The sequence below is a fragment of the Anomaloglossus baeobatrachus genome, chromosome 4 (assembly GCF_048569485.1).
Source record: "Anomaloglossus baeobatrachus isolate aAnoBae1 chromosome 4, aAnoBae1.hap1, whole genome shotgun sequence".
Lineage (NCBI taxonomy): Eukaryota > Metazoa > Chordata > Amphibia > Anura > Aromobatidae > Anomaloglossus > Anomaloglossus baeobatrachus.
Window position 1 is genome coordinate 57,101,386 of NC_134356.1, and position 13,099 is coordinate 57,114,484.

At 42.0% G+C, this 13,099-nt stretch overlaps 1 protein-coding gene across 3 annotated transcripts in view; it reads left to right on the forward strand.

Moving 5' to 3' along the window:
• CAMK2A (calcium/calmodulin dependent protein kinase II alpha) overlaps positions 1-13,099 on the forward strand; it is a 342,928-nt gene that overhangs the window by 162,368 nt on the left and 167,461 nt on the right. For all 3 annotated transcript variants that reach the window (XM_075344361.1, XM_075344363.1, XM_075344362.1), the window contains exon 3: positions 6,355-6,414. In XM_075344361.1, the coding sequence (XP_075200476.1) occupies positions 6,355-6,414 (60 nt within the window). The remainder of the gene's footprint in view (positions 1-6,354; positions 6,415-13,099) is intronic.

Genomic DNA, 13,099 nt, shown 5'->3' on the forward strand with positions numbered 1-13,099 from the left:
CTTTACACGGTAGCGATATCGCTAGCAATTTCTAGCGATAGCGACCGTGTAAGTACCCGCCCCCGTCGCGCATGCGATTGTTTGTGATCGCTGCTGTAGCGAACATTATCGCTACGCAGCGTCACACATACTTACCTGGTTGGCGGCGTCGCTGTGACTGCCAAACAATCCCTCCTTCAAGGGGGAGGGACGTTCGGCATCCCAGCGACGTCACCGCAACGTCACTAAGCGGCCAGCCAATCAAAGCAGAGGGGCGGAGATGAGCAGGATTAACATCCCGCCCACCTCCTTCCTTCCTCATTGGGGCCGGCGGCAGGTAAGGAGACGGTCCTCGTTCCTGCGGTGTCACACATAGCGATGTGTGCTGCCGCATGAGCGATGAACCACAACGCTAAACAACCCTTACCGATTTTTGACTTTGGGACGACCTCTCCATGGTGAACGATTTTCACCATTTTTGAGGTCGCCTAAGGTCGCTGGTCAGTGTCACACGCTGCGATATCGTTAATGACTTCGGATGTGCGTCACTAACAACTTGACCCCGGCGACCAAACATTAACGATATTGTAGCGTGTAAAGCCCCCTTTAGCCTCACTGTGAGCAGACCATGTGGTATGTCATTTTTCGGCAGCTGCCAGCAGCGGATCTTGATGGTTTGCCCAAGTACAATCAGTGAGGCAGAACATTCCTCAGACAACCATTAATATCCTCATTGATAGCAGCTGAGGCTGTAAGTTTGGGATTTCTGAACTTGGTGTTCATCATAATCGATGCTGAATAAATCAAAATGATTTTAAAATTTTGTTTCCACTTTTTCATCATTTGCATATTATTAACATGTCTAACGATCCTGTTTTTTCTGTATTTACACGACTTTTCTTTTTTGGCGTTGCAATTTCAATGTTGAGTTTATATGCACTGAAAGGGAGTTTCTGTCAATCCTCTTAAGCCATCTATATGGGCATGTAGGTCATAGAACTGTGAATAAATGACACCTTGATATCTGTGATCCGATGTCTTATTCCAGAGAAATTGACATTTTTCTTACATGTAAATGAACTGTTAAGATCTTTGGGCCGGATACTGATCTTCTTGTTAATCTGCCTCCAAATCTATTTTAACTTACAGGGGCACATTACCTGTGTGAGACATGTAGATCAGGAGAGCAGACTGTCAGTCATTACATGTCTCACACTGGAAAGCAGACTGTCAGTCATTACATGTCTCACACGGGAGAGTAGACTGTCAGTCATTACATGTCTCACACTGGAGAAGCAGAATGTCAGTCATTACATGTCTCACATGGGAGAGCAGACTGTCAGTCATTACATGTATCACACTGGAGAACCAGACTGTCAGTCATTACATGTCTCACATTGGAAAGCAGACTGTCAGCCATTACATGTCTCACACAAGAGAGCAGACCGTCAGTCATGACATGTCTCACACAGGAGAGTAGACTGCCAGTCATTACATGTCTCACACTGGAATGCAGACTGTCAGTCATTACATGTCTCACACTGGAGAAGCAGACTGTCAGTCATTACATGTCTCACATTGGAAAGCAGATTGTCAGCCATTACATGTCTCATACAAGAGAGCAGACCGTCAGTCATGACATGTCTCACACTGGAATGCAGACTGTCAGTGATTACATGTCTCACATTGGAGAAGCAGACTGTCAGTCATTACATGTCTCACACTGGAGAAGCAGACTGTCAGTCATTACATGTCTCACATGGGAGAGTAAACTGCCAGTCATTACATGTCTCACACTGGAGTGCAGACTGTCAGTCATTACATGTCTCACACTGGAAAGCAGACTGTCAGTCATTACATGTCTCACATTGGTAACGCTTCCTTTCATTTATTATAAGTTCTGGAGGCAGAGCCTCGGGAAGATCTATGTCCAGCCCATAGATCTTAATAGCTAATTTACCTATAAGAAAAAGGGATTTCTCTGGCATAAGAGATCAGATCGCAGATGTCAAGGTGTCATTTTATTCAGATTCCTATGATCTCCAGTACATGTGCTTGTAGACTTCTTAGGAGGATTGATCTTACTGACAGATTCCCTTGAAATCTTTACAATCCTTACATAATGCGATACAAAGAGTATATAACATGGTGTAAATTATTCAGCTCACAAAATGCTAAGAGCAGCTGTCATATACCTGCTGTGCCTAAGTGAGCACGTAAATTCACCTAAAACATTCATCTTTATTGTTCTGGATTAAACAGAGTTGTCATAAACATCAGATTTCTATATTTTTTTTCTAGTTATATCAGTGCTTGAAATGTTTCAGTTGATATCAATGGCTAAATGTAACAACACTAGAGCCCTAATTGTGCAGACATTAGCAGCAGTGGTCTACCTCAGGCAGTGCTTAGTTGTATAGAGGTATGTAATGAGCATGTTCTTATCAGGGCAGATAAATGGTGAAGAAAGGGTGATCGGGTGAGCTGTGACATCACCTATTGTGAATGTTGGAGTTTACCTTATCTGCTATGTATAAAGGTGTCACCTTTTATTGCAATCCTGCCTGTAATGATAAAGAGACTGCTGAAAAGTCAAACACTAGACTTAGGGGTACTTCTCACATAGCGAGATCGCTGCTGAGTCACGTTTTTTGTGACGCACCAGTGACCTCATCAGCGATCTCGCTGTGTGTGACACTGAGCAGCGATCTGGCCCCTGCTGTGAGATCGCTGCTCGTTACACACAGTGCTGGTTCATTTTTTGGATGTTGCTCTCCCGCTATGAAGCACACATCGCTGTGTGTGACAGCGAGAGAGCAACGATCTGAATGTGCAGGGAGCTGGCTTCTGGCAGCCTGCGGTAAGCTGTAACCAAGGTAAATATCGGGTAACCAAGTGAAGTGCTTTGCTTGGTTACCCGATATTTACCTTTGTTACTAGCGTCTGCCGCTCTCAGGCTGCCAGTGCCAGCTCCCTGCTCCCTGCACACGTAGCCAGAGTACACATCGGGTAAATAAGCAAAGCAGTTTGCTTATTAACCCGATGTGTACTCTGGCTACGAGTGCAGGGAGCCAGCACTAAGCTGTGTGCGCTGGTAACCAAGGTAAATATCGGGTAACCAAGCGCTTGGTTACCCGATATTTACCTTAGTTACAAAGCGCAGCATCGCTTCCACGCGTCGCTGGGGGTTGGTGGCTGGTCACTGGTCGCTGGTGAGATCTGCCTGATTGACAGCTCACCAGCGACCATGTAGCGACGAACCAGCGATCCTGACCAGGTCAGATCGCTGGTGGGATCGCTGGAGCGTCGCTAAAGTGTGACGGTACCCTTAGTGATCACTGTGAAAATTGCAAAATTTATGAACTTTTTAACTTTTTTTGAATATGTTTAACACAAAAAATATATATATTTAAACTATAGGTCATTTTATGCATATATATTCCCTTTAAAGGGTTCTCTTTGATTTTATTTTTTTTATTCAAGTAACAAAGCATTGGTCAACAAAATAGTCTAGCAACACTTTAACCCTTGTCTGGCACCGTGAAAAAAATTAACTAAGTGTGCGAATCTGCATGGGGTTGCATTGACCCCATGGTACCAGACAATGGTTAGGGAAGTGCCTAAAAATTGCCATTAAGTGCTCAAAAAATAACACGAGTGACTACAGTCTTAAGGTATGTGCCCACATCGGGGTTCACATTTGTTTTGGATGCTTGCAAAATGCTGCATTGTACAGTACAAGCGCAGTAGATGGGATTTCTAGAAATCTCCTTCCCACAGCATAAACTGACATGCAATGCGACTTTCCGAGCCCTAGCATGTCAATTTATTGCTCTGAAGCCGCAAGAACAGAGAAACCGCAAGGGCCCGAACTCTGATCATGGGCACGGGCAGCTGTGTTCTCCTGCAGACAGCACTCGCGGCCCGCAGGAGAAGATATGGTGCTTTCATGTCCGATTCATGGGTACATACCCGTAAGGTTTGTGCAACAAAAATGCTGCATAAAATATGCATATTTTATTTTGCATACATTTCTGATGCGTTTTTACTTGAATTAACCCCCCCCAATTCAACAGGTGAATATTGCTGCAAAAATGCTGAAAAAAAATTGACACGCTGGAGATTTGAAAAAACGCTTTTGACAGTTTAATCTGCAATGAAATCCGTTGAGACTGGTGTACTTTCATTAAAAATTAGGGATGTGTGAACCCAAACTGTAAAGTTCGAGGTTCGTGTCCGGTACACTGTTCAAGTACCATTCGTATAATAATAAAGTTTGTTGAAAGGCTGCAGCCAATCAACAAGCTTTATTGCATGTGGAAAATGACTGAACGCTGCGGTGAGCAATAAAAAGTAAAATGACTTGGGCTCCCACCTATTTTTGATAATCAGCGCAGGTAAAACGTGCTACAACCTTCAGCTTTATGCTTTATCTTGGCTGGTTCTTAAAAATAGAGGGAATTCCACGCCATTTTTTTAAATTATTGATGTAAATAATTTTAAAAAATGATGTGGGGTTCCCCCTATTTCTGATAACTTGCTAAGGTCAAGTGGACAGCTTGGGGCTGGTATTATCAGGCTGTGAAGATCCATGGATATTTGGCCCTTCCCAGCCTAAAAATAGCATCCAGCAGTCACCTTAGGAATGGTGCATGTATTAGGTGTGCCAATTCCTGCACTTTGCGTTGCTCTTCCCGATTGCTTTGTTGCGGTAGTGCATAACATAATACTTGTGGGGTTCATGTCAGCTGTGAATTGGGGGAGTAATCATTCAAATATTTGTTTCCCTGTGTCGGCCTGTCTGTCTTCTTTAACTCTATACTTGCTGGGTTAGTAATGGGGATGTCTGATAGACACCTTCATTACTAACCCCTGGGCTTGATGTCAGCTATCAATTCACAGCTGACATCAACTGCACAAGTATTATTAGATGCGTCACTTCTGGGCATCTGAGGGCTGCTATTTTTAGGCTGGGAGGAGTCAAACAACCATGGGCTTTCCAAGCTGGATAATACCAGCTGTCTGCTTTACCTTGGCTAATTGACAAAAATAGGGGGTTCCCACGCCATTTTTTAAAAAATAATTATTTAAAGCATTTAAAAAGCCACTGATGGATCCTCTCTATTTTTGATAACTAGCCAAGGTAAAGCTGACAGCTGAGGGTTGTAGCCAATTCTTTTACCTGAATTGATGATCAAAAAGAGGTGGGACAGGAGCCCATGCTATTTTTTTTCCACATCCACAATTGCCCCCCATTTTGTTTCCTTTTGCAGCCTCCAAGCCCTTTCTAAGAACATTTTACAGCACAGACTTTCATGTCTCCATTGATTTATGTAGGGCTTGGGGTCAAGTTTGGGTCAAGTTCAGGTCCCGATCTGAACTTTTAACTAAAGTCTGGTTGAACCCAGAGAACCCGAACTTCCACGAGTTCATTCATTTCTATTAAATATCCATGTCAGAATGGCCATATAATACTTTTTGAAAGTTTCTCCTCTTGATGTTATGATGAGCATTTTATCTAGCTCTAGCTGGAATTTTAAAATGCTTACTTTTTAATTTCAGGAATATATTAGACATTCTGGAAGTGAATGACTGACAAATTGGAGCCCAAGCTCATCCAATCCCCAACATCTTTTTGTCTTCGAATTGTAGGGATCAGATGATGGAGATTGTACATGCGGGTTGGTAGAGGCCTACATCCTTCGTGTACAGACAAGTTGCCGTCATTAGGGCTGTACTCATAGACCTTGGTTTACGTCATAGCTCTCCTTTTCAGATATATGTTGGAGAAAGCTCCCCACGCTTCCAGCTCTTTGCTATGATGTGAACAGAGCCTAACATTATCTAAAAAGGGTCTTATATTCTTAAGTTTTTGATTTTGAAAAACATTTCCAGTGAATACCTCCAGCAGATGTACCTGGTGATATCATACTTTATTTCTGAACACAATTTTTTTTTTATATGTAAACTGGGAAAGCCACCAATTTTTAAAGCTTTAGTCTCCGATGACTAAACAACCATTGCAGACGGTTCCTATTTTTCTTTTATTGCTACTTCCTGGCATCCATTGACTCATTTTATTAGATTTGTGGGGGTAGATACATCAAAGCCGATTGTTGATGACATAGTCTGTCCTGAATTTACCAGATATCAGCTCCAACGTTCATCCCTAGGACAAAGTTTCAGAGGGAACTTTTTTGAGCCTCCTAAGTAACATATCAATCTTACAACATAGACGTTTTACAACATTACTTGTGGGATAGACTGCCAAATATTCCAGTGAACTTGAGCTGCAGCCCCATCTGAGAGTCGGGGTAATTTGACGCCAATTTTGTAATTTGGTACAACTTATGTTTCTTTTTCTTCTCTTTTTAGATCATCAGAAACTGGAGCGTGAGGCAAGAATTTGTCGTCTCCTGAAGCATCCGAATATAGGTCAGTCTCGAGTACCCAATAAAATAATTATCAAATGTGGATAAATACTGCCGACACCCCCAAACCAGCTGGTTGATGTGGGCTCTTATGTAACTTGAGACCAAAAAGCTATCGACTCATGAGTTACGAGTTACTTTGTAGGCCAAAAATTTATACCAGAGGTCCAGGTGGGTTTTCTTTTTCACAGTGGTTGGTTTCAGTTCCCAGCACTAGCCCTGAATCTAAGCAGAATGGCTTTTTAGCGTCCCCTCTGGTACCTAACACTGGAGGCACAGGTTCCTGCTGTACCCCCACCCCATACCATCCACACTCTTTCCTACACGACAGTCATATTTGTCATCTAGGGATGGAGAATATCCTGCCACCTGGAATGTACTAAACTCCTTTCTCTCTGTTATTTTATTGTATTCTATCAGTATTTCTTGTTTTTCCTTAATTGTTGGTCGTCTACTTGTTTCCATTGGGTCTACTGAACGGTATATCCAAAATGCTGATGGTTTACTCAATACCAGACCCAATACAGGTGGTCCATAGTCTAACTTTGGTATTAATGGTTTTACAAGAGTATGATAGTTACACCTCCATAAGAACAATGATTTTTATTTGTTCATGATGTTAAAGAATATAAACTGGGTGATTACATTAGATATACATTAAATATAATATAAAATATTCAAAAGGAACCTGAAGGCCCACCTCTTCCGACAAGCCTACAACCTTCAGTAGCCCTCAGTTCACCATAGCGTCGCACGACCATCTCTACCCTCAGGTACTGTGATGCTAGACACTACTTATGGCTAGTATAGACAGAAGAGAAGTCAGAAAAAGGAGTAAGCAGAAGTAGTCAAGTACAGGCCGAGGGTCAGAATTCTAAGAGAGTACATATTAGATTCAGGGAGCAAACAGAGACGTGGTCAGGTAACGGTCCAAGGTCAAAAGGCAGGAGGTCACGACATGAACAGGGGGCAGGCAGAGAGGAGTCAAATAACAGTCCAGGTTCAGAGAGCAAAGATCAGAACGCTAGAAGACATAAGCCAACAGCACACTGCAGAACCAGAAAATACAACTGGCGAACATGCTCAGTAAAGAAGCTTGAGCAATCACCAGGAAGGTGGGACAACTGAGTAATCAGCACCAACATGGAATCCTGCGCTGTCAAACACACTGCTAGCTTAGTAACACAGGAAAGTGCAGGAGAGCATCTCCAAAGGCAAGATGCTCTGCACATGAAGAATCGTGGTACCTACTGTATCCTCACCCCATCCTTGTAGACTGTGGGCCCTCGCAGATAGGGTCCTCTCTCCTCCTGTTCCAGTCTGTGCCTTGAAATGTCTAGGATTATTGTACTTGTTTATGTATGCCCATTTTTCACATGCCATGGAATAAATGGCGCTATAATAATAAATAATAGTAATAATAATAACATGCCATATATCAAGGGATATTTTCATATACATATATGATATTGTTTACAAAACCCATAGAAAACCAAAAGAAAACAACAAATATATCCTATATAAAGAATATGCACAGTGCTAAATAATGGGGATCACTTATATATTTCTGAGGTTTAGTAACCAAAAGGCCTGCATATTACAGATCCTAATGATAACCAGATATGTTTTGCAAGTCAAAGCTGTAGCGGGAATTTATATTACCTTGTGATGCCTGTTGCAAGTTTTGCCATCTCTTCTTCCTGGGGCAGCATCTGCCCTAGGAAGAAGCAATGGTGAAACACTCGTAAAAATATATGTGATACTATATATGAAAATGTCTATGGATATATAGTGTGTTATATTATATTTCCTTAATTCCAATGTAATCAGTCAGTTATATTTTATAACCTCATCAACAGATAAAAATTATTGTTTTTATGAATGTTTGGCATATTTGTAGGTGTTGTGTTATAGTCTGGTAATGACTACCATTATATGATTAACTATTATGTCTCTGGTCTAATGACTTGCTGCCAACTTTTGCAGCCTTTGTGTTAAGAGGACGATAGTCCACTGTCTTGCAGGCCCAGTACTGGTGATCCATGGGTTAGCTTAGGTTTTAATAGTCTTACGAGAAGTTGGTGGTCCACTCCCTGCTGGTCCAGTACCAGGAATCCATCGGCTTGCTTGGGTTTTAATGGTTTTCAAAAAGGCTGATGGGCCACTGTCTTTTATGCCCAGCCCCGGTGATCCATGGGCTGGCTTGGGTTTTACAAAAGGCTAATGTTCCACTGCCTTCCACGCCCAATACCAGGAATCCATCAGCTAGCTTGGGTTTTAATAGTTTTAAAAAAGGCTGATGGACCACTGTCTTTTACGCCCAGCCCCGGTGATCCATGTGCTAGCTTGGGATTTAATAATCTTACGAGAAGTTGATGGTTCACCACTCCCTGCTGGTTCAATACCAGGAATCCATCAGCTAGCTTGGGTTTTAATGGTTTTAAAAACGGCTGATGGTCCACTGTCTTTTATGCCCAGCCCCAGTGATCCATGGGCTAGCTTGGGATTTAATAATCTTACAAGAAGTTGATAGTTCACCACTCCCTGCAGGTTCAATACCAGGAATCCATCGGCTAGCTTGGGTTTTAATGGTTTTAAAAAAGGCTGATGGTCCACTGTGTTTTATGCACATTCCCGGTGATTCATGGGCTGGCTTGGGTTTTACAACAGTCTAATGGTCCACTGTCTTCCAGGCCCAATACTCATTCTCCGTGGGCTAGCTTGGGTTTTTATGGTTTGGAAGAGGTTGATGGTTTACTTTCTTCCAATAGTTCATGGGCTAGTTTAAATTTTAGTGGTTTCACAAGAGGTTAAGCATCAACTCACTGCCAGATCCAATACTGGTGGTCCATTGTCTAAGTTTGAGTTTTAGTGGTTTTGTAAGAGGTTAAGTGAATGATATATGATAATAATATAAATTTTGCTAAATTAATTTGAGGCTTATTGGTAGATTTGAAGCACTTCCTAACAACCTTTGATGTGGAAATCCTCTATAACGCCATGAAGCACAATTTCATGTTTGCCAATGATGATGTAACATCAATTTAGGGGTACTACAATGGGGAAGATAAAGATGCATATTCCTTCTCACATGGATTTCGAAGAGAATTAGGTGACATCTGCCCACAAACCTCCTTCTTTTGTTTTCAGTCCACTTGTTCAAACAGCGCAGATTTTACTGTCCGTCATTGCACCATCTCCTTCCGATATTTTCCTGCCTTCCCCTGGCCAATTCTATGCTGAATACCTATAATGTGCAGCGGTTAATTATGGCAAGATGTATAGCTATAGGGGACCAAGTGTAGCTAATTAAAGGGGTTATCCATTACTTTTACATTGATAGCCTATCCTTAGGATAGGTCATCAATATTTGATTGACCGGGGTCCAATACCCATCACACCTGCCGATCAGCTGTTCTTGATGTTGGCGACCACAACAATCCAGAGTTGACCCATCTTCTGATAGAGGCGGCCGGGTACTGCACATCCGCCTCCTATTGATTTGAATTGGAGGTGGATGTGCAGTATCCGTTCGAAGCTACAACCAGAAGACGGAGCAGGTCCATAACTGAGCACTTCCAGCCACTTGTTGCTGCCGGCGCCGCTGAGAATGGCTGATCAGCGAGGGGTGCCAGGTCTCAGGCCCCGGCCTATCAGGCATTGATGACCTATCCCAAGGATAAGCCATCATTGTAAAAGTAGTGGATAACCTCTTTAAAAATACATCAGTATTATAAATGACACATTTTAGAATGATCTTGCATACAGCCCAATAGCTTTCAGTGATGTCTCGGATTAGGTCATCATATTAAAGGGAATTTGTCAGCAGATTTTCTATATGTAATCTAAAAGCAAGAAGATGTTGGGATAGAGACCCTGATTCCAGCAATGTATAACAGTTTACTGGGTACAGCAAACCCACGATGAAAGGGGATGAAGAGAATAAGGCCATGAGTACACGTTGAGTATTTGTGAGTTTTTTTTACCTCATTATATAGTTTTGCTCTGATTGTTCCACTCCTGGTTTTGGCTTACGAAGTAGAAAAACTCTCCAAATGTTCAACGTGTGAACATAGCCTCACCCTTTAGGATAAAAGGACTAGTTTTAGACCAAGTGCACACATTGAGTATTTGGTCAGTTTTTTACCTCAGTATTTGTAGCCAAAACCAGGAGTGGAACAATCAGATGAAAAGTATAATGGAAACACGGGCACCACTGCTGGATTTATCACCCACTCCTGGTTTTGGCTACAAATGCTGAGGTAAAAAACTCACCAAATACTCAACGTGTGCACGTGGCCTAAGACAAGTCCTGTCATCCTAAAAGGTGAGGCCATATTCACATGGAAAGTATTTGGTGTGTTTTTTACCTCAGTATTTGGTGAGATTTTTATCTCATTATATACTTTTCCTGATTGTCATGCGCCTGGTTTTGGCTACAAATACTGAGGTAAAAACTCACCAAATACTCAACGTGTGACCAACCCTGTCATCCTAAAGGGTGAGGCCACGTTCACACATTTAGCATTTGGTGAGTTTTTTACCTCTGTATTTGTAGCTCAAACCAGGAGTGGAACAATCAGAGGAAAAGTATAATCGAAACACATCACCACTGCTGTATTTATCTCCCACTCCTGGTTTTGGCTACAAATACTGAGGTAAAAAAAACTCACCAAATACTCAACGTGTGCACATGGCCATAGGGTTTGATTCCTATATTCCAGGCAGATATAAAAACAAATTGCAAGGAGGGATATATCGATGAAGTGTTTCCATAAATATAGAAACACTTATGAGTTGCATCACAGATATCGACCTACAGTACATGAATTTATTAAAGGGAATCTGTCACCAGGTTTTTGCTACCCCAACTGAGAGCAGCATAATGTAGAGACAGAGACCCTGATTCCAGCGATGTGTCACTTACTGAGCTGTTTGCTGTCGTTTTAGTAAACTCAATGTTTTCTCTGCTGCAGATCTAGCAGTTATACAGAGCTGAGGCATATGCTGGACTACCTGGAAGCACGCCAAGTAGTCCTCTAATGATGATCTCATGCTGATTAAACAGTGATTTTATCAAAACTACACTAAGCGGCCCAATAAGTGTCACATCACTCGATACAGGATCTCTGTCCCTACGTTATGGTGCTCTCAGATTAGTTGGTAAAAACCTGCTGACAGATTCCCTTTAATTGTACAACATTGAAGAAAATAAATCATGAATAATGAATAACAAAAAAATTCTCACCGGGAACGTATTTGTCCCATAGAATGTGGCTACAATTACCATAGAATAAAAGAAAACAAACACAAAAAACTCTAAAAACTACAAAAAGTTGTCTATTCATGTGATTTCCACAAACAGATGTACCAGTAATCGATTCCCAGCCTGTAAAATTTAGCATTCCTGCAGATGCAGCATTTCCCGCTTGGGTTTATTTTTGGTATGTAGTAATATAGTAAGTAAACATCAACAATAACATTAACTGAGGCAAAGCCGGAGCCGGGAGCGGCACAATATTCTGTTTCTGCTATCCTGGTGATATTGCTGCGTGCACTCTCACATATACAGTACGGGAGTGCCAGGGATTTATTAATGTTTTATATCATTTATGAGCAGCCTGTCAGGTTCAATCTGTCTCCCTAGCACCATGGACCTCTCCGCTCTTTTTTTTTTTATGGGACAGGAAAACTGCCTCTTGCAGCAGCGGATGTTTCCATAGCAACAGAATTTTGTATAGAACACCCGAATCCGAATTGCTAAACCCACCAGTAGCACCATCACATCCAGGACCACATGTACTGCAAAAAAAAATCCGGTACCAGGTGCCAGGGACTAAATGTAGTCTTGTTCTTCAGGGCTTAGGCCAGTTTTTATTACATTAGAAATAGACGGAAATTGCTAGGTTGTATGCAACATTTAGGAGCTAAAATATTAGGCTCTGTTCACACTACTGGCCCATAGGTAGTATTAGCAGATTTGATTTAAAGAATTGTTCTCAATGTCCTTAAAGAGAACCTGTCACTTGCCATTAATATGTAATTTATTTCTCTCTTGTAAAAGCCGCTGTTCTCCTGATTTTGGGGTTCTTTTTCGTTTTTTTTCCCGGTCCTTTTTGTTCTTGTCACACAGAGTTTTGCACAAACTTCGCCGACTTCGGGCTCTGTTCACATTACAGATTCTGACAATATGACTGATGGTTTCTCTGGAATCTGGGATCAACTCCCACAGACTCAGGGGACGACCTGTTCTGTGCTGATTCATAGGCAGAGTAAAGCCTGCTTTACACCTTACAATTTGTTGTGCGATCTCGTATGCGATGTGACACGCCCAGGTCGCATATGCGATTGAATGAGATTGCACGTAGGTCGTTCATTTGCTGTCACACGAGCGTTAGTAGTCTATGTTAAATTGATCAATTTTATGTGCGATCCTTTAGATCATGTGTTCTGTGACGTATGCATTGGGCACCTTTTTTTTTTTTTATTTATTGACTTGCCAAGCGTGTGTAATGTGTAGGGATGCGTTTTTACTATGTCATCTGCCATTCAGCTCTGCTACATGGCCGCTAACAGCAGACACAGACAGCCATGTAGCAGAGCTGAATGGCAGATGACAGCAGACACAGACAGAGCCGCACTGTCAGAATGAACTCGGGTGAACCTCACCCGGCTTCATGGTCATGCTG